The sequence below is a fragment of the Eurytemora carolleeae genome, unplaced genomic scaffold (genome assembly GCF_000591075.1).
Source record: "Eurytemora carolleeae unplaced genomic scaffold, Eaff_2.0 scaffold136, whole genome shotgun sequence".
In the NCBI taxonomy this organism is placed as follows: Eukaryota; Metazoa; Arthropoda; class Copepoda; order Calanoida; family Temoridae; genus Eurytemora; species Eurytemora carolleeae.
This window is the reverse complement of record NW_019396066.1, coordinates 267,064-289,639: the sequence shown is the minus strand read 5'-3', so window position 1 is coordinate 289,639 and position 22,576 is coordinate 267,064. Positions and strand designations below refer to the sequence as shown.

General features: G+C 31.9%; 1 protein-coding gene across 4 annotated transcripts in view; it reads left to right on the top strand.

The window, feature by feature from the left end:
- The window catches only part of LOC111710050 (uncharacterized), a 30,528-nt gene extending 8,737 nt beyond the window's left edge, over positions 1 to 21,791 (top strand). For 2 of the 4 annotated variants that reach the window (XM_023484078.1, XM_023484069.1), the window contains 18 exons: positions 2,024 to 2,088; positions 3,604 to 3,699; positions 5,314 to 5,346; positions 5,484 to 5,562; positions 6,228 to 6,266; positions 6,972 to 7,078; positions 7,376 to 7,424; positions 8,323 to 8,420; positions 9,574 to 9,640; positions 9,738 to 9,778; positions 9,836 to 9,903; positions 15,429 to 15,475; positions 16,504 to 16,560; positions 16,969 to 16,994; positions 18,901 to 19,003; positions 19,584 to 19,661; positions 20,977 to 21,117; positions 21,210 to 21,791. In XM_023484078.1, coding sequence (XP_023339846.1) covers positions 2,024 to 2,088; positions 3,604 to 3,699; positions 5,314 to 5,346; positions 5,484 to 5,562; positions 6,228 to 6,266; positions 6,972 to 7,078; positions 7,376 to 7,424; positions 8,323 to 8,420; positions 9,574 to 9,640; positions 9,738 to 9,778; positions 9,836 to 9,903; positions 15,429 to 15,475; positions 16,504 to 16,560; positions 16,969 to 16,994; positions 18,901 to 19,003; positions 19,584 to 19,661; positions 20,977 to 21,117; positions 21,210 to 21,404 — 1,389 coding nt within the window. In that variant the 3' untranslated portion in view covers positions 21,405 to 21,791. The other 2 variants (XM_023484083.1, XM_023484091.1) reach the window with 2 other exon arrangements.
- Positions 21,792 to 22,576: the final 785 nt, after the last annotated feature.

The following is a 22,576-nucleotide window of genomic DNA, read 5'->3' as shown; positions in this document are numbered from 1 at the left end:
ATCAATATTGGGATTATTTCAATTTCTATCAGTTGCTTTGAATTGTTTAAAACTAAGACTGTAACACAAGGGAAAAAAAGAAAAAAACAAGAAAATATTTTCTCTGAAAAATTGGTGGATCTAGATTGGGACAGATAATTTGTAAGAAAATACAGCAGGATTTAACACAGAAAACTAGATTAACTTTAAAATAAAATAAGAGCAAATTAAGCGGCAAAAAAATAATAAAACAACAAAGAAAAACAAATAAGGAAAATAATACATCTTTAAGTGACTGTTAATGTTTCTTTTTAAGTGACTCTCCATCTAAGCAATTTAGTATTTCATTCATAAAAATACACGTTAAACCTTTCTCTGGTAAACAACTCTCGCAGCGAAAGGGTGCGTGGTTTCTACTCAACAAGAAAGAAGCTTTAAGTGGATTGATCCAAGTGAGTGATGATAAAGAGAATGGTGGACAAGCAGGTAGAGTCAATGGTTGCCAGCGATAGGTATCTGGGGGTATCCAATCCGGGAGCAATGAGTGTGAAGCCCTTAGTCAGCTGGAATCTCTCATCAGTATGAATGAAGCGTGGATGGATGAATGTGCTGCCAGATTACAACCTCTGGTAGATTAATATATAAACCCAGACAACACAAAACTTTTGCAACAGAAAAATTTCCGAGATTTGATCGTGACAACCCGATCATGTCCTGGGGACAACAAAAAATCTTTAAAAAATAAAATGGAAAATTTCGTCGCTTTTCCAACTTGAAAAAGGTGAACTTTACTCATAACTTCCTCCATTGTTTCAGAAGCAGAAATCCGCAAGTCACGTTAATAAATATATATAAAATATAAATATAAAAAGATTTTAAGGTAACTGTTGTGTTTCGGATGTGTCATAATTTTTTTAAATCAAGGATCCCCTTGAAGTTACGTATACAGTCCCTTTTAAACCTCTTTACCTTGAAAGCATATTTAATCAGTACTTACAAAAATGTTGTTTTTTTATTAAACAAAAATAGATTTTTAATAAAAATTGAAATTTTTTTAAACTAGGGTTGTCCGTGGAATTTTAAAAAATTCAAAAGAATTTGGATTTTAAAAAATTCAGATTTTAAAAAAAATCTAATTTTTGAAGAAAGAACAATTTCGAATTTGTTTTAGCCAGGGGTTCTCAAGGGTTTCCTCAGAAAATTTCAGCCAATTCGGTCCAGCCGTTTGGCAAGCTATATCTAACATATACACAAATAAATATAAACGAAGAGCTTTATTATATAGAAGACTAACTGAAGTGCTATGTGTTGCCCGTGGATATTTCTTAAATCGAATTTTCATTTAAACGATTTTGAAAAAAAGTTGAATTTTTTAGCCTTTGTTACCCCCGGGGTAATCAAGGGTTTCCCCAAAAAAATTTAGCCCATTCGGTCTAGCCATTTGGCCAGCTATAGATAACATATATTCAAATATATATAAGCGAAGAGCTTTATTATATTTATAGAGATAAATGTAGAAATATAATAAGAATAATTCCACGAGCGTCAATATAATGTAACCTAATTTTCATCCATTTTCTCTATGTAAATAATTTACAGATACATTTTTGTTTAGGGTCGTTTATCACTATATATATCTAACATATCTAATAAATATTTAATATTCATATATTTATGTATCTATTATCTAATATCTAACAATCTAATAAATCTTAACTATATTTCTCAAACATATAATATCTATAAATCCAATATAACTATATCTATCCTATATATCTAAAATCTATCTAAATAATGTAGCTCTCTTTGGCCGGACTGGACCAAATTGGCTGAACTTTGTTTAGGGAACCCATGGGTACATTTGAATATTTTAAAATTTTTTAAAACGATTTTTTTGTTTCAACAATAGGTTTTTTTTTTAATTTTGATTTTTTTAATTTCCACGGGCAACGCCGGGCACTTCAGCTAGTATATAATAAATCTAATATCTATCATCTAATATATCTAATATCTATTTGTCTCATAAAGCTAATCTATTGATCAGGGATCTGCTGAGGTTTCTTCAACCCTATCCTCGGATAATGATAAGTACGAGGAGTTTGGGAGAAGGTAAATATCTAATTATATATATATTAAACAGATTGTTGTATTATTGTAATATGTTCAGTCATATTTTGATTTTAATTTCAAATAAAGCTTTTTGCTCATATATATTTGTATATATGTTAACAGTACCTGGCCAAACGAATGGACTGAAACTTCTTGAGGGAACCCATGTGTACCCCCGGGATAACATTTTTTTCGTCAAAAATTTGATTTTTTTTCTTAAAAAATTTAATTATGTTTTTTAAAATCTTATTTAAAAAATTCCGACTTGAGCTAGTCATTATTGTTATAGCCCAAGATAAGAATTTCTGAAATATTTTAAATTTTTGAATAAATTTTCATAATAAAATTTAAAAATAAAAATAAAAAACACATTTGACCATCTGTACTGTGTGCATTGTACTGTACAGTGTAAGCTATATAGAGTAAAATACACAGCAGCACAATATTGTAAATAATGTACTTAATCCACGGTATAAAGTGTAAAGTGTACTCTAGTGTGTACTGTGAAACGTAAATAGCACAGGATCACAATATTGTAAACAATGTGCTTATTCCACGGTATAAAGTGTAAAGTGTACTCTAGTGTGTACTGTAAAACGTAAATAGCACAGGATCACAATATTGTAAACAATGTGCTTAATCCACGGTATAAAGTGTAAAGTGTACTCTAGTGTGTACTGTAAAACGAAAATAGCACAGGATCACAATATTGTAAACAATGTGCTTAATCCACGGTATAAAGTGTAAAGTGTACTCTAGTGTGTACTGTAAAACGTAAATAGCACAGGAGCACAATACTTTCACATTACTATACAATACAGTAAAACGAAACTAATGTGATCAATGCACAGTAAATGTGTAAAGAATGAAGTAGATATATTTTGGTCTATTCGTAGAAATCTCTCCATATTATTGCAAATATAACGAGGAAAAAACAAAGCTTGTATGACGTGTGTAGACTTTTATCTTAGAATCTATGAGATACAGGGATACCCACAAAGGACGAGACTTCAGAGACGACTGTACAGAATTCATAGTGCCTGTTTCCTTATATTCATGCTTCCCTGTAACTATAAAATTCTATATTTTTTTGCCATTTGATTTAAAAAGCCATTTAAAAATCACATTCAATCAAAACTTAATGTTTCAAGTCGTCTTTGCAGTCTCATGCTTTGTATAAAACCTAGGATGAGGATAGCCAAAGTTTTTTTTTTAAAAATGTATAAATCCCTATATTTTCCACTAATTTTGCACATGATCTTTGTGAGGGGGAGGGTAAAGGTTGACCCCCCCCCCCCCCGTATATACATATACTGGATTTTTAAAGCATCAGCCAACTAGATTGGCAACTAAACAACTTTTTGCTGCAAAAAATAATGCAAAATTTATTAACTTGATCTAAATCTGTGCTTTTTGTACCTTTTTTAGTAAAACTGTGTTTTCTCAATAAAAATGTCTAATTTTGTCATTAAATAATAAAATTTAAAAGTGAAAATCAAAAGAAATTATGTTTAGAAGATCCAGTGATGCAGGTCCAATCTTAAGTAATCAGTTGAGTTCCTACAAATCCTCGAAACCTTCGAAAACTGATGGATTTGTTGGGTTCTCTAGGTAAGCCTCCCCCCCCCAATTATCCAGGGAGTCGCCTCTGTTTCGACTTTATAGTTTAAACTTCCTAAAAATGTTCTCCTATGGCGTTGAATTTCGTAATTATATGCGCCATATTCCAAAACGATCTTTTTTCTTCATTTTTTCTTCATACTAAAGAATGCTCAGAACGTACAGTAAAGTTGTACATATTGTCAATTGGTAGCAGCCAAGAAAATTCTCAAAAATGGGACTTTATCTTGTTCCACCATAATTCCAAATAAACCTAAAGAGAGTTATAAGAGATTCCCGGTAGCCTCATTGTGCATATTTGGTTGGCTCAATTTGTCCTATGTGTATGTGTATATTTGGTTGGCTCAATTTGTCCTATGTGTATGTGTATGTGTATATTTGTTACAGATATTAAGCAAAACATTTCTTAGGATTATTTTCTGCGGACCAAATTTACTATGTTTAAATTTCCTGTCTTTTGACTTTATTTCTAGTTTTTTTTATGCTCGAACACATTTTCTTCAGAATTATATTCCAGTGATTTTTTTTCTTCAGACTTTATTGACAGTCCTTCATATTATTTTAGGGATTAAAAACCCAAGATTTTATTTCCAGGGACATTTGTCTTGGAACTTTAGGATATCCCTTTTGAATATCATGCTTGACGAAACTGAAAATTATATAAAACAGAATTTGAATGAATATTCTTGTTGCAGATTTACTATTTTAGTATATATTTGAACCTTTTTGCGGAAAAATCTGAAGAGTCAGGTTCTCAAATTTAAAATTTTGAAAATCATTTTCTTAATTTCCCTTTCATTGCTCAAGATTAATCTGCGGATGAGAGAAGAAGAATTCTTGAATTTTTCCTTCTATTTCTTAATTACACAGTTCAGAGCTCGGAACTTTTATATCGTTAATCTTGAACACTTGATCTCGATATTCAATGTTGGCATTTTTTATTTAAGAATCAATCCTAAGAAAGAGGGATAAAATTAACCCGCAGATTTAGATCCCGAGATTCACAGCACAAAAGATTTGACTTCTGGATTAGTTTTTGAATTTATCCTGAGATTAAGCGCTCAGACGGTTTCTATCCCCATCGCTATGGTTTAGCATTGAACGCTGAATAGCTGAAGATTGAGTGCCGGGAGACTCGAGGTTACAATGTAATCCGTGCTGGTGTAAACTAGCGCGGTTTCTTGGCACTTAATTTAAAAATGTATGAAAAAGAAAATCTACGAAATCCTTTATTAATCAAAGGTTTAAAATGTATCGTTGTAAATCGGTTATACCACTCTACAATTGGAAGGTCACTTGAAATTACGCTTACAGGATCCCTCGCAATTCTTCAATACATTCATTCATGCACTGTGAATCGAGTTCAGTCGCTGAAGCTTAGCGCTATACCAAATAAATGTTTTGCCCTCTGTAAAATGAATGTTCTTTTGAAACAAAATGTTGTGAATTTTATTCAAATTCTTTCTGTATGTGACTGCAGGTAGCATTCAACTTATCTTATTCAGTAAAACAATGCATATTTTAAATGAATAAAAGGATTTTCTACTTTCTTTTTTATAAATTTAAAAGCTTGCAGGATCTTGTAATGTTTGTTATATTTTCCAGATTTCCACAGCAGATTTACAATAAAGCAATCAGGTAATATTAAGATACACAAAATTTAAAAAATACATTTGGTTAAAGGGCATGAGATTCATTGTTGATTTAAATGTAGGGTTAAATATTAAAGTAATTGGGCAAATATTTTGATTTGGTTAATTTCTATCTTTGTTTAGGTTCGGGTTTGAGTTAAATCTTCTTGTACTAGGAGAACAAGGGCTTGGAAAACAGACCTTTATCAACTCTTTATTTAAGGTAGATTGGAGGGAGTTTTGGGAAGATTAGAGAAAGTTTTGGTGAAATTGAGGAAGTTTGGGGCAGAGTTTGGGGAGGTTTGGTACAGTTGGTGGAGTTTTGGTAGAGTTGGAGAGTTTTAGTAATGTTGGGAGAGTTTTGGTAGCGTTGGGATAGTTTTGGTAAAGTTTGGGAATTTTGGTGGATTTAGGAGAGTTTTTTGAAGTAGTTAGGGGAGTTCTAGAGGATTTGAAGAGCTTATGTAGATTTAGGAGAATTGTGGTAGAATTAGGAGAGTGTGGTAAAATTAGAGATGTTATTTATCCGATTCATTCAATTGTACACAACAGTTCTCAATCAAAACCCATGAATGAGATATTTAAGCTCTAATATTTGATATTAAACATAAATCTAGTTTAGACTAAAATACTTTCGTTTTTATTAAGAATAAATCTATAATAAAAAGTCACAACTTTAACTATTTATTACTATTTATAAAAGTTTTTTTCAGCGTTTTGTAAATTTACATCGTGATTCTCCAATGCCTACTGCCAATTGATCAAACTTTATTTAGAAAAAAATGTTATTAGAAAAGTGTAAAAAAAGAGGAACTTTGAAATTTTTCCAATTTGGGGAAATAGATGAAAATATTTTTAAGTAAAAATATAAAAGATTTAATTTTTCAGCGAGATTTATCCTGCCGAGCTAACCAGCAAAACACAGAGGTAACAATAAAAATGACAAGATTAACTAAAAAGTTCTGCTTTTACAAAGCGTCTATTCCAAATAAAGAAACAATTGTTGGAAAGAATGGAATATTTATCTAATTAGAAAACCCCAGTTGGTAAATATTTCTGAAAAATATTGAGGATTCCAAGATGCATTCCTGGATATATTCCTAGATTTTTGAATATATTACCAGATATATTTTTAGATATGTTTCTAGATATATTCCTGGATATATTCGTAGATATATTCGTAGATATATTCCTAGATATATTCCTAGATATATTCCTAGATATATTCTTAGATATATTGTTAGATATATTGTTAGATATATTCCTAGATAAATTCCTAGAATGTATTCCTAGATATATACCTAGATATATTCCTAGATATATTCCTAGAATGTATTCCTAGATTTACTCCTAGATGTTTTCTTAGATAAATTCCTAAATATATTCCTAGAAATTTTTCTATATATATTCCTAAATATATTCCTAGATATATTCCTAATATATTCGTAGATATATTCCTAGATATATTTCTAGATATATTCCTAGATATATTCCTAGATATATTCCTAGACATATCTTGGAATATCTATTTGGATTTTTCTTTCATCACGACAAAGTCCTATTGGCTAAAATTCTGTGTCAAATTTTTTTTTCGCATCTCATTTGTGATTCATGGATAAATTCTTCGCCTAGATCCTGGGTTGTTTACGACGCAGAGAACTGGTTCTGAAAGAAAACAATGTACTGCTAAAACTGAGAATTGTTGACATGCCAAACTTTGCATCGCAGATTGATAACAGGTTAATAATATTTTTTAACCTGTTTTCTAATCCCCATATCTTTGTAACCCAATGGGATAGACCTAAGTTATTTCAAACGATAAATACTGTTAGATCAAATAACATATCTTTGAAATATCAAAACCGTACACCGTCAGACTGCAAAGATACAGGGTTTAGAAAATTTTAGTCTCAAATTGTCTTGGATTGAATTTTGAAAAAGTTTTCCTGCACATAACAAAACTTTTGGGTTTATTGTTATATTTTTTTTAAACTTTGAATAACGATATCTGAATTTTCATTTTTATTATTATCTAGTAACTGCTGGGAACCCATTATTCAATACATAGATGCTCAATTCTCCAAGGTAAAAGTAGCTGCTTGGAATTTGTCTTTCTAAATTATTTCTTTTTTTAAAATAGTAAAATATGATCAATACTTTTGATGTTAGAAAGATCTAGAATAAGTCGGGAAGGATGAATTTATTTTATTAGAGGAAAAATTAGATTTCCGGAACAATTTTCTGTCTTATGGCAGCTTATTGATGATTTAATATTAAAGACTAAAAGGGGGAAGTTGAAAGGTCTATGAACATCTTTAATTAAGAATTATTAAATAATAATGTGTCCACGGTCCAAGGATAACCAAATATAAGAAAATTGATGCGCGTAAGAACTTTTCCCGATTCAAAAAAATTATGCAAGAAGCAATGATATAAAAACTAAAACGAGTTATTGAGATATCTGCAAAAAAAATCTCAAAAAAATACTTTTTTCTAAGAACACGGAATTTTTAAAGCGGTTTTTCGAGCCCGTATCAATCCTTTTCATGTTTCTTTTTAATTTCAACGGGTCCGAATTCATTGATCTAGTGCGAAGAAGTTAATACGCAATGCGACAATTTATATAAAAAAATTGTTTTTTTCAGCAGTATTATAAATTTTAGCGAATATATCATTCTATTTTTTAAATACAATGAAGACGATGTTTATATTCAAGTTTTGATTTTAACCAAGCTTTCAAACAGCATGGAATGGGATACACGTAAACATGGAAACAAAGAGAAGCTTTTAATAAACGGCTTTTCTTTGTTTACTTGTAAACTTGTTTGAAATAGCTTGTTAGAAAAAATTATTTTCAGTTTAATATTTGTTTTACTTTCGCTCATCATTATTAAGCAGTGTAAGGTTAATTGTATTTATTGTGACACTAAAACAACATGTTTACCTTGTTATTTATAGATACCAAGGTACCCCTGTATTTTAGTATATGAGAGAAGAGGAAAGAATAGAACGCAGAAGAGTTGATGATACAAGATCTCATGCATGCCTCTACTTTATCCCTCCTACAGGAGCTGGACTCAGGTATACTTTATCCCTCCTATAGGAGCTAGACTCAGGTATACTGTATCCTCCTACAGGAGCTGGACTCAGGTATACTTTATCCCTCCTGCAGGAGCTGGACTAAGGTATACTATATCTCTCCTACAGGAGCTGGACTCAGATATACTGTATCCTTCTTTACTATGACATTTCCCTTGATTTAAAATCTAGAAAATATTTCAAGTTTTTCAATTTCAAACTTCTTTTTAATATTCTTAAAACAGGAATAAATTTAAGATTAAAGAAATATAGATTTACATATTCAAATGGTTGGAAAGGAAGAGTCATTAGCTGGAATTTAATTTTAAAGTTGTGATGTCAATATTAAAGTATTCGAGACTTCCTTTAAATAAAATTTGTGAAGGATCATTTTGAAAAGTATATTAATCTAATAGAGAAAATTAAAAACCATTGAATTTAATCATTTTAAACCTATCGAGACAAACTTCTCTTACCTTGGACCAACCATTCTAACCTAAAGCCAACCTCTCTAACCTGAACAAAACTCTCTAATCTCAACCAATTCTCTAACCTGTATTAACTTGCTAACCTTGACCAACCTATATAACCTAAACCAATCTCTCTAGCCTGTTCCAACCAATCAAACATAAACCAACCTCTATAACTAACCTAAACCTACATTTTTAACCTGGACCAACCTCTTTAATCTAAACCAATCTCTCCAACTTGGACCAACTTCACTAACATGGACTAAATTCTCTTACCTTGACCAAATTCTCTAACCTGGACCAACCTCACTAACCTGGACCAACTTCTCTAACCTGGAACAACCTTTCTAACCTAAACCAACCTCTCTAACCTGAACCAACCTCTCTAACCAAAACCATCCTCTCTAACCTGAACCAACCTCTCTAACCTGAACCAACCTCTCTAACCTAGACCAACCTCTCTAACCTAGACCAACCTCTCTAACCTAGACCAACCTTTCTAACCTAGACCAACCTCTCTAACCTAGACCAACCTCTCTAGCCTGAACCAACCTCTCTAACCTAGACCAACCTCTCTAGCCTGAACCAACCTCTCTAACCTGGACCAATCTCTCTAAACTGGACCAATCTCTCTAACCTAGACCAATCTCTCTAATAACCTAAACCTACCTCTTTAATATATATAGACTGCTGGATATGAGTGTACTTAAAGCACTGGACAGTAAAGTAAACCTTATACCTATAATCTCTAAGGAAAGATTGCATTCATTTTACTTTTGTAGTTATTTAAAAGAAAATGTTTTTAAAAATCAAAGAAGATTAAGTTTTTATGAAAAAAATCTATTGAAAGGCGGACTCGTTTACCTGTGTTGAACTGTCAAGATTTAGAAGGTAATTTTTATTATTTCTCAACAACAAATTTAACAAATTTTTGGTTCTTGTTTTTAGTCGAATATCTGCCGATCTGCAAGCTAACAATATATCCTCTTTTTACACAAACAAATATGGAATTCCAGGTACAATAGTTCTAACTAGTTAGATAATATTCAGAAGATATTTAGTTGTAGCCTGTTATTCTGATATTCAGAAGATATTTAGATGTAGCCTGTTATTCTGATATTCAGAAGATATTTAGCTGTAGCATGTTATTCTGATATTCAGAAGATATTTAGCTGTAGCCTGTTATTCTGATATTCAGAGGATATTTATCTGTAGCCTGTTATTCTGATATTCAGAAGATATTTAGCTGTATCATGTTATTCTGATATTCAGAAGATATTTAGCTGTAGCCTGTTATTCTGATATTCAGAAGATATTTAGCTGTAGCATGTAATTCTGAAACAAAACTTGGTCATAATTTTATTATGATGGCGCAAGAAAAATATATTAAGACAATCATGGATAACCAAATACACTTAATTCGAGGATTAAACAAATAATTCGATCTAACTGTCCACACTTAGTAATTCCCTTACTGGCGAATACGGCATTTGTTATTCATTTAAATCATAGACATATTGAAATTTAACTTTTTAGAAATTACTTTTGAAATATATGTGTAGACATAAAAACTAAAAACCAAAAATAAAAATACTTTATTTTTTAGTCTGTGAACCCAGCTTTGCCTGAAAATTAAAATTACTCTACAAAGTTAACTCACTCAACTTAGAAATTTTTTAACCAAGCTGAGAACATTCCTGTGGTTTTACATATATCATCAAGAGGTTTATGAATTGTAATTATTATTTGACATACATACAAAAACCAAATAAATAGAGGTTACTACTTTATTATTTGCTTATTAGTAATAGTTCAAATTTTATTTATTTTATCTAAAAATCTATTGGAATTGTTTACAATATATTCATATTAGTTTTAACCGGTTAAAGTCTTTAATAAATAGCTTCTAAGGATGTGAGTGCTTTCTTTGACTTTTTGTTGCGTTTTCCCTTATATTTTCTTGCATTCTTGTGTTTTGGGTGTTTTTGGGACAACTTCCTTCTGACACTGTCCCGTACCTTCATCCATTTATTTTTCAGATTATTTTTTCGGAATGAAGATTTCTTGCTCCATTTCATTTGTTTTCCTTTCTTATGCTTTCTTCCTTTCATTTGCTTTGATCTTTTTTTCCATTTTTGTAATTTCTTCATTTGCTTCTTGTACTTGTTTAACCTTCTTTTCCTTTGTCCTCTATAAAGACCTTTACGTCTTCGAAAAGGCACTGTTACTGTACCCTTGCAAGCAGAGTTCATATCTCCACAAGCATCTCCTGTTTCCTTGATATCTATTCCTGTTTCCTCAACCTGAACACCTGCATCTCCTGTTTCCATGATATCTGTTCCTATTTCATCAACCTGAATAGCTGTTTCCATTGTTTTATTATTTTGAACATTTTCAGTTGAGTATTCAGTAATTTCATTTCCAGAACCTTCAAATTCTACTTTTAGACTACCAGAGCCTTCAATCTCTTCTGTGCTATCATCAACAGGAAGAAAATCACCTATGATTGAATTGATCGCATCGTCGGAAGGTTCATTGTTTTCTTCTGTGTTGTATTCAAAGAAGTCCTGAAGATTTTCGTCTGTCTCTGTCTGTTCATCAAAAATGAGATCTATAATATGTTGAAGTAAATGATCTGGATCGTCCATTTCATCATTATCCGTAGAAGGAAAAGATATGTCTTCCGGTGCGATAGATTCATCTTCTAAAGCATTGAGTTCATCATCATCAGCCTGGTATTCATCAAAGTTGTCTTCTTGATTATTATCTTCAAAACATTCTTCCTGAGATAGATTTTCAGGATCCGTATATTCATTTTCAACATTCTCATAGAGATAATCCTCTGGATATATCTCCTGAGTTAAAACCAAGGTTCCAAGTTCTCGAGGTATAATCCTAGGCTGGGAGATTATAAACCCAGCTTGGGAGACGAGAAACATCAACTTTACAATCATCCTATCAGGATCTGATGAGGAAGAGTATTTATGGGTTTCTTTATAATGATTCAAGTAATGAAAACTAACTGATCTCCTAGGCTTGACATGACTTTATTTATGCTTATATTTTAAAAATTCTGATTGCAAAGGTCACATTCACATATGTTCCATTTATGTATACTACTAGTATAGAGAGTGCACGGGAAATCTGAAAAATTATTCGCCCGAAACAAAAACAACGATCATAGACTAACTGTAGAAGGGGGAAATCATTTTCCTCTTTTCCTTTGTGTCGTCTAACAGAGTCTGCGTAATATTATCTTACTCCATTTTATTCCAAATAAAAATAAATCAGCAGAATCTTAACAAAATAAATAGAAATAAATAGAAATATAGGGTACCGGGAAAATGTAGGGTACCAGGAAAATGTAGGGTTCCAGGAAAATGTAGGGTTCCAGGAAAATGTAGGGTACCAGGAAAATGTAGGGTACCAGGAAAATGTAGGGTACCAGGAAAATGTAGGGTACCACGAAAATGTAGGGTACCAGGAAAATGTAGGGTACCAGGAAAATGCAGGGTACCGGGAAAATGTAGGGTACCAGGAAAATGTGGGGTACCAGGAAAATGTAGGGTACCACGAAAATGTAGGGTTCCAGGAAAATGTAGGGTACCAGGAAAATGTAGGGTACCGGGAAAATGTAGGGTACCAGGAAAATGTAGGGTACCAGGAAAATGTAGGGTACCAGGAAAATGTAGGGTACCAGGAAAATGTAGGGTACCAGGAAAATGTAGGGTACCAGGAAAATGTAGGGTACCAGGAAAATGTAGGGTACCAGGAAAATGTAGGGTGCCAGGAAAATGTAGGGTACCACGAAAATGTAGGGTGCCAGGAAAATGTAGGGTACCAGGAAAATGTAGGGTGCCAGGAAAATGAAAGAAAAAGACGGAAAAAACTACGTACAGTCGTCTCTGAAGTCTTATTATTTGTGTATAACCCAGCACCTCCCTTAAACCGTAAAAGTTAGAATCTATGTTAAATCATTGTCATTGAAAATATAAAAATTGCCAGTACACACGAGTACTTTTATCAAGAAAACAGAACCGTTGTTGCCTTTCTCGTCAATTTTGAGTAGAAAAAGTATGAGGAAGTATTGTTGTAAGTGTAAGTGTAAGTGCACGGGGTTGCCCGTGGAATTACGATAGGGTCAAAAAATATTAATTGTGCACCGCGGGGTCCCTCAAAAATTTCAGCCAATTTTGTCCAGCCGTTTGTTGGTTGGTTGTTTGTTGGTTTGCTTGTATCCAATCAACGTCAAAAAGGTGGAAACTTGCATCAACCCAGTCAAGAATTCAACAAATTTACTAAAATTCAAATTAGAAGACTGGCGCAGAGCGCCCTGAAGGTCTTGTATATTCATATGCATGCAAAAAGCTTTATCATTTAGATGGGCAATAATCCTTTTATCCAAACAATAAAAATAAAATGCCTTGTTTGTTTTGCTATACAAGGTAATCCAATCTTTTATGAACAGCTAAGCTTCAGATTTCTATATATATAAATATGTAAATATATATATATATATATAAATATGTAAATATAATACACAATGTCAGGCTATATTAACCTTCTACCGATTCAAAATTGGATTTCTTAAACTTATTAACAAATGAAAACATTTTATTAAACATATCAACTACGCATTTAACGTTCTGATGTTTTTTAAAATGTTTTGTTAATTAATATTTTGAAATCATTGTGAACATGAAGAATCACGAACTTGAATAGGAAACCCCATAAAACAAGAGTTTGACAAACAAGTTCTTCATTTCCTTTCTTGAAAATAGTCTCTCAACCCTACAGGGTGTAAATACTCTCAACCCTACAGGGTGTAAATACTCTCAACCCTACAGGGAATAAAGGAAGGAAGGAAGGAAGGAAGGAAGGAAGGAAGGAAGGAAGGATAATGATTTTAAACTTTATTTGTCAATCATTCTTCCGGACGATTACTCTCCCCCTCATCCTGCAATTTATCCTGGAATCATTGATTCATCCCAGAGATAAGAAAGTACAGTGATCTATTAAAGGCTAGAATATGAGATATTTTCCACTGCAGCAGGTTTCATGGAGTACAACGGGAGTACACGACCAATAAACAGACGTCTTTATTTAGGAATATTTAAGGATCCTTCGGGTACAAAATACAAAATCTTCAAAAATAAACAAAATTCATATATTTTATGTTTTATGTTAAAAGTTAACACTATTTCTTTAAAGATTGTAAAACTAAACCCCTGAATGGGTATTATAAACCCCTGAATGGGTATTATTTTCAAAGTGGCTGTCAGATTGCATCAAAAACCTTTCATGGAAATGTAGCAGCCCCACCGGTACAACTGTAGGCCTGCTTAGCCCAGTCCACGAGAGCTTATTAGCAGTCTGTTTATATTTAATGGTGGAGTATCAAAAGAAAAGAATGTATGTTTTTATCGCATTCGTTATACCAGATTTTACATTCAATGTATATCGAGAGAAATAGTGAATTTTAGGAATAAAAAATATGTTTTACAAAACTTTGAAAAAGAGTCAAAAGCGGTTTTAAATTTGTAACAATCATTAATCTATTGTAGAGGATGTCAGAATAGTGATTTTTTGTGTTGTAAATAGTGTGTTGGGGAAATATATATCCCGTTTCCTCTTGTTTAGTGTTTAAGGATATTTATAAAATCGCGCCAAAATTGGGCCCAAGTTTCGCTTAAAATTCCTGTCCTGGGATTCCTGAAACTAGGGTTCAAGGATCTGTACAAGATGGTCAGGGAAGGAGGATAGAGTGGTTAGTCGTGTACGAACTGACTGGAGCGGAGGTGGAGCTGATCGTTGTGACCAAGATGTGGAGCTGTATATAGTGTTTACCATTTAACCATTCTTTTATTCTTTTATTCAATAAAGTATCTTGTATCGTGTTTACGCATTATATTTATTGATTTCATAAATAACTCCATCAATATACAATTTAGAAAATACCGTTTTTCATTTACTTTAACACTATTGACAGAAATTGATAATATTTTGCATACAAAAGAACTGATTATTTCCACGTGTTCCCCGTTTTTGCAACCTTCAACATAAACCAAGAAAAATCAAAATGCTGACACCGAAAAATCATTGTCGATAAATTACAGTTTTTTTAACTCGCCCTCGTAATCATTTAAACTTCGTTATTTGGTTATTTGAAAATTTGAATCATCATCATTGAATACAAAGGTTAAAAATCGTGTAAAGGATTTGAGTCTTTGCCACAAACTAATATTTTCTAATTTCTATATCTTTGCAACCTCTTTATGTGAACCTTTTATATTTCAAGCTTAGACTAGTTCATCTATTAGAATTAGTGGTTTGAAATATCTAAGGTCTGCGTTATTGGGTTGCAACGATATTGGGATAAAAAAATCAGAGTTTTTGGCAAAGACTCAATTCCTTTCTATGATCATTAATGTTTGTTATGGTAAACTAGTTATTGCTTAAAATCATGGTAAGAAGGAAAGGTAAAGTGTAACTATTATAAATCTTGATTATTTCGAAATAATAAATATAATCATGTATTTAGAACCGTTTGCTGTGATAGGAGGAGAAAGATATCAAACTCTGAATCAGGTGATTACAATCACGTTTTTATTTTCAATTTATTTTGGAGTCTGTGATGAAATCATCATCATTGGAGTTCTATCGGAGACCCAAAGATTTTAGTTGGAGACCTCAAAATTTTCATTGGAGACCCCAATTTTTGTAGCGGAAACACGAAGCTTGAAAATTGAGGGTTAAAACAAAAAGTTTGGAGTCTAATGAAAAGATCAAGGGGGTCTTCGATGAAAAGTTTGGGGTCTTCTTTGAAAGTGTATGGTCTCAGATTAAAGTCTATCGTCTTAATGAACATCTGGGGGTCTCCAATGAAAAGCTGGTGCATCCGATGAAAATCTGATAAAAATCGGGGGGTCTCCGATAGTACCCAGACTCTTTATTTTGTAATATTTTTCATGTCCGGCTCTGTACATTGTACAGTGTAAACTGTACACTGTACACCATACAGTGTACAGTGTACAGTGTACACTGTACACTGTACATTGTACATTGTAAACTGTACAATGTACACTGTACACTGTACACTGTATAGTGTACTTTATACTATAGAAAATGGGAAATTCTACAAAGGAAACAACTGTTTGTGGAAAATTCAGAAAAAATGTTATTAAAAAATTATTTTAAATAATTTTAAACACTACTTTTAAAAGCGTAAACAGTTAAGAAAGGAAGAAACATGTTGTTACCATTGTTAATATTTTTCATGATCAAAATATTTAAAACAGTTTTATTCTTCTAAAACTTACATTCCAATATCTGAGGCTCTAGGGACGCAAATGTTAGGTTAAGCCTCCTTTCGAGAATTTGGAATTCAGAAGAATTTATTGAAATGGAAAAATGCATATTCTCCTTTCTCTACAGCCAAATTCTTCTTTTATTTCATACAAAAGATTTCCTGCATGGTTATTTTATCTGGAGTTATCGGTGTGACTTTCGACATCATAACTCCTCGAGTCTGCAAAATGCACTTTTTACGATACATTTTCAAACTTTTTTCTAATCAACAGCTTTTCAGAAAATGTAATTTTGTAAATGATGTTAAGGATGAGAACTATAAATCTAGAAGATATCCCTGGGGACTTATAAATATTGAAAACAAGGTATAAGTTCATGAAAAAAATCTTATATTTAAAACATTTTTAAAAAACTTTTATAACTTTGATTCACGACAGCACCTTTATCTGAGTACTGAAAAGATAAATAAATCCACATGAAACGTTTATAGCAAACCCGCAATTAAAAGTTTTTGATTTTTCAGTTAGGAAAAAAATGGTTCGTAGTATATCCATCATTTCTGATTAGACAAACGTTAAAGGGTATCTTATTGAATAAAGCTTCTATTGCTGTAAATAGAGGGGCACTTAACCCTTCGTCGACTTTTCCTTTAAGAAGCGTTGACTATCTTTAAACCAGATCTGAATTGAAAAAATCTAGTTTTATCATCAGAAAACTTGTTCAATCTTTCTTAGTAAAGAAAAGTAAGGAATTCTGATTTAATTTGTTTTCAGGAATTCTGTGATTTTCAAAGCTTAAGGTAAGCTTTTCTTTTTTTCTAAGTGTGTACATGAAAAAATATAAACAATGTTCATATTGTCATCTATATATATAGTTGTTTGGTAGTTCGATCATAACTCAGGAACCCTTTGACCGATTTGCCTCAAATTTTGATTTAAGAACTCGGGAGAACCATGAGAATGTTCTTAGATTCTAAGTTGAGTGGGTTTACTTTAATAAAGAAAAATAGTTAAAATTTACGACAAAGCTCGTGTAAACAGCGGCGGGAATTACTATGACTACCCTGAGCAGTGGTCAATGCTGAGTTCCCAATATAGTTATTCATATGCACATTTACGCAACTAACATTCCTTCTTATTTGAAGGATTTTCTTTTACAGATTTCCGTAGAATACCACAATTTGAGCTTCATTCCTTTCTCTCTACATTCATTGTTCACACTAATTTTATATTCTATTCAGCCATTGTTTACTTTCTTCTATTCTAGTTATAAAGTGCTCTTTATTTAAAGCCAGGGTTTAGTTTGGAGCAAACAATTTTTTAAGTTAGAGAAATTTAAACGATTTCGCAATAAGCCTGCTCGATATTATTCTTTTTAATGAAAAATAACGAATTCGTTGAACCTCACAATCTGAAAACCATTAGCTTTGCATTTTAGCTTAGATCCTGTTTGGAGTTTTATTGGAGTAAATACTCACTCTAAGTTTATGTATTCCGCATTCTTTATTGGAGTAATTGTCCCTCTAGGATCTGTATTCTGTATACTGTATTCTGTATTGTAGTAAATACTCCCTCTAGGTTCTTATTCTGTATTCTGTATTGGATTAAATACTCCTTCTAGGATATGTATTTTGTATTCTGTATTGGAGTAAATACTCCCTCTAGGTCTTGTATTCTGTATTCTGTATATGAGTGAATACTCCCTCTAGGTTCTGTATTCTGTATTGAAGTAAATAATCCCTCTAGGCTCTGTATTCTTTATTCTGTATTGGATTAAATACTCCCTCTAGGTCCTGTATTCTGTATTCTGTTTTGGAGTAAATACTCCCTCTATGTCCTGTTTTCTGTATTGAAGTAAAAACTCTCTCTAGGTCCTGTATTCTGTATGGATGTAAATACCCCCTCTAGGTCCTGTATTCTGTATTGGAGTAAATACTCCCTTTAGGTCCTCTGTATTCTTTAGTATTTATGAGACCTGCTGCTAAAAGAATGAACAGCTGTAGAATAGAGTAATAGAGAGAGTAGAGGAACTATTGCTGAAAGAGAGAATTGTAGAATAAAGTATTATTAAATGATTTACTGCTTAAAAAACGAACTATAAAAATAGTATTTTTAAGAGACCTATTGCTAAAAGAACGAACTGTAGTATTTTTTTTAACTAATACTGAAAGAACGGACTGTAGAATAGCGTAATATTAATGGAGCTACTGCTGAAAGAACAGACTGTAGAATAGCGTAATATTAAGGGAAATACTGCTGAAAGAACGGACTGTAGAATAGCGTAATATTAAGGGAACTACTGCTAAAAGAACAACCTGTAGAATAGCGTAATATTAATGGAACTACTGCTGAAAGAACAGATTGTAGAATAGCGTAATATTAATGGAGCTACTGCTGAAAGAACAGACTGTAGAATAGCGTAATATTAAGGGAACTACTGCTAAAAGAACGGACTGTAGAATAGCGTAATATTAAGGGAACTACTGCTGAAAGAACGAACTGTAGAATAGCTTAATATTAAGGGAACTACTGCTGAAAGAACGGACTGTAGAATAGCGTAATATTAAGGGTACTACTGCTGAAAGAACAGACTGTAGAATAGCTTAATATTAAGGGAGCTACTGTTGAAAGAACAGACTGTAGAATAGCTTAATATTAAGGGAACTACTGCTGAAAGAACAGACTGTAGAATAGCGTAATATTAAGGGAACTACTGCTGAAAGACCGAACTGTAGATTTGATCGAGAAAACCAATGAATTATATGAAAAGTTCAGATCTAACTGGTTGGTCAGTGTCAACTATGCACAGGTCGTATACACTCATAAACCATTATCTTTCAAGCAATTATTCCTTCAAGGAGAGAAATTTCTTACAGATAATAGTAATTTAAAATACAGCTATGACTTAAAAACTAGGATAACTATTTGGTATAAAACATCTAATACACATAAGATTGATTAAATGTCGTCTTCTATATTTGTTCTTAGTTTTCTCAGATATCTCAATAATTTCATGATTTTTGTTATAGTGCGCGCCATATAAAAGGCTCTAAATTGGACATGGACTGTTGAGTAAAAACGCATTTTAACGACCATAAATAATTTTAAAAAATGGAATTAAGATAACTTATATAGATGTTGAGATGTACTAGACCAGTTTAAATGAAACCTTAATGTATCTAACAAAAAAAAGATTTTTTTAAAAGTTACCAATATTGTTTAATATATAAGCTAAAACAAATGTCGTCAGTTTTAGTGACTTTTCATAAAAGGTCGGATAAATTTTCACCTTTTACTCCAAAACCCTAGGAGCAATTTCAAAACCCTGAGAGCAGCCATCCCTCCTGCCTCAAGTCCTACGGTGAACAAATAGAAAATAAACCTTTTAGGTGTTTAAGGAAGAAAAACATTGGAGCCAACGCTTAAAATTTTTAGAAGTAAATTTACAATCTATTCTGCAGAAAAAGGTAAAAATGCAAATAGAAGTCCAGCCCTAGTCCAGCCATTACTTTATTTCTACATTTTAAAATTATTGTATATAAAAACTACTTCAAAGCAAACATTTGCTAGCAGTACATTGGATAATGTTATGAATCTGAAATATGAAATTTAAAAGTCTAAAATGTCATTTCTGGTAGCTAGATTGTTAACTTGATTAATTTACAAATTACACAGATAGAAAAAAAGTAAATTTTTTTGTCATATATGTGGCGTGCAGCTGATGATTTAAAAGATGACTTTAGTACAGTTAAACCCTAAATGAGCCATACATCGAAAGAATTTATCAATGTCGTCTTGACAATTTTACAATTTTATACTATTTTACGTAAATCTCAGTTTTTGCAAAAATAAATAAATTGCCATGAATATGCGGGAACAATTTTAAGGAGCTCCATATAATCATTTAATTAAAAACTAAATATCTGCAGCAACATTCCATTATCAGAAAGTGAAGAATACGACATTTGATGAATTCTTTCGATGTATTTAATATTTAGGGTTTAACTGTATCTATCTAATTCATCTGAAATTTCTTTGAAAAAAAATAGGAAAAAAACCTATCTTGTTCTATCTGTGTTCTCTATGAATTAATAGCAGAGGAAGAAGGACATGTATCTTGCTCTATCTGTGTTATATCTGAATTAATAGCACAAGTAGAAGATATATATATATATCTTGTTCTATCTGTGTTATCTTTGAATCAATAGCAGAGGTAGAAGAGATATATATCTTGTTCAAGAGTGATAACCAGAAAACTGTAGAAAAATAAGACGATATTAAAGCAATAATGAATAGTATTTGATGCGATTACCAAGCAAATAGTTTATTAAGTGATTTATAAATTCAGTTGTTAAGTCATTTCAGTCTTTTTACAACACACAATTGTGTTTTCTCGTGTTCGTTGCACCATTAAAAGTCATAAATTGAGTCTGAAAATCGTGTCCCTATTCCAGAGTTTTCTGGTTATCACTGTATCTGTGTTATCTATAAATCAATAGGAGAGGTAGAAGAGATATCTTTCTTTTTCTATCTGTGTTTTCTGTGAATTAATAGCAGAGGTAGAAGAGAAATATATCTTGTTCTATCTGTTTTATCTATGAATTAATAGCAGAGGTAGAAGATATATCTATCTTGTTCTATTTGTGTTATCTATGAATTAATAGCACTGGTAGAAGATATACATATATCTTGTTCTATCTGTGTTATCTGTGAATTAATGGCAGAGGTGTAGAAGAGGTATCTATTTTGTTAAATCTGTATTATCTATGAATGTTTGCCAAGGTAGAGGAGAGGGAGGCAAGATTGACAAATTATCTAGAATCTGAAGAACGAAAACTTGAAGCTGAACTTGCAAAAATCCGCAAAGAAAAAGACGACATTGATGAGAAACGTCGCGACTTTGAGACTTGGAAGTCAAATTTTGTAAGTTTGTTTCTGATTCTTTAGTAATCGTCAAGTTTTTTTCAGAACTATTTTTTTTCATTGAGTTTTCGTTTAAAAGCGTTTTTTTAAAGGTGCAAACAGTTCAGAGAAGCAAATCCTTGCAACACATGAAGAAAAAGGGGTCCCATGAGTTCCTGGACCAGTGGACCGAGGAGGATAGACCCAGCAAGGGAAGTCTTGTTGAAAGATGGTCCAGGTCCCAAGGAAAGGGACCGTCCAGTAATCTCAGGGGTTTGCTCACTTTGACAAGATCCAAGAAAAAGTGATTTTTATTTCTTACCATTATCGAATCTTTTTACTTATACCGGGTTACACACAACGGATGAGACTTCAGAGACGACTGTACGGAATTTTTACTATCTGTTTCCTTGCATTCATGATTCACTTCAACTGTAAACGTGTCTGTTTCTTTGCCAAATCAAAAAATAAGCCATTATATTACTATATCAGGTAGAATATTTAATTTAACCTTGGGATCGTCATAATTCAGGAGTTTCCGGTTGTCTTTACAGTCTTATCCTTTGTGGTTAACCCTGTACATTGTTTATTTTTGTATTAAACAGTTCTTGTAAAAATTGCATGCTCCAATGCATGAGGAACATCAAAATATTTAAAATCTAGATAAAATAAAATTTGTTTATACCTTTCTTAAATTATTAACATCTATGAAGAGTTAAGACACAATTGTTTATATGTATTTGATTTTGAAATTAATATTATTTGACCAAAAAATGTATTGAGATTGCGATGTAAAAATTAAAACTATCTTTAGTTTTGGTGTATATTTGTTTGGTATTATAGCAAAGGTAGTTATTGCCCAATTAGCGTTATAAAGCGGGCAGCTGAACCGATTGGCCCCAAATCTTTTGTTTGGTCTCATATCACTCAAAGGTGAGTTAAGACCGGTCAGAGTTAATATTTTTAACCTTTACTAAAAACTTATGAAGATTTGCAAAATATTATTGTTATTGTTTATCAATGAGTTGAACTTAGAAGCCCTTTTTATTAAATTTAATTTGAAAAAAAATATCTATTATCTATAGTTAAACACAAAAACATCAAAACTTACTGGATTGTGTCAGGCTTCTTCACATTGAAATATAGATGTTGTTAAAATCTCTACATTCAAATATTAGCTGTTAGGGGTAAGTGCTAACTACAACTTCTAAGTGTACATGCAACTTTAAAACGAATTTACATCAATCTGCGGCTTGAATTTGTACTTTGTTTTATTTATTAAAGAGATTGTAGACATAAAATCAAGTGACCCCCCTTTTTTAGAGTGGCATTCTGTTAACAGCAAAGTTCATGTAAATCTTTGTATGATCAAGAATGCATGAGATACTCTTATATTTCTAAATGAAAATTGTTTACTTGAAATTGGTTACTTTATCTCTAATAGCGACATGCAGATTTTACGCTTCGAAGACAATGAAGT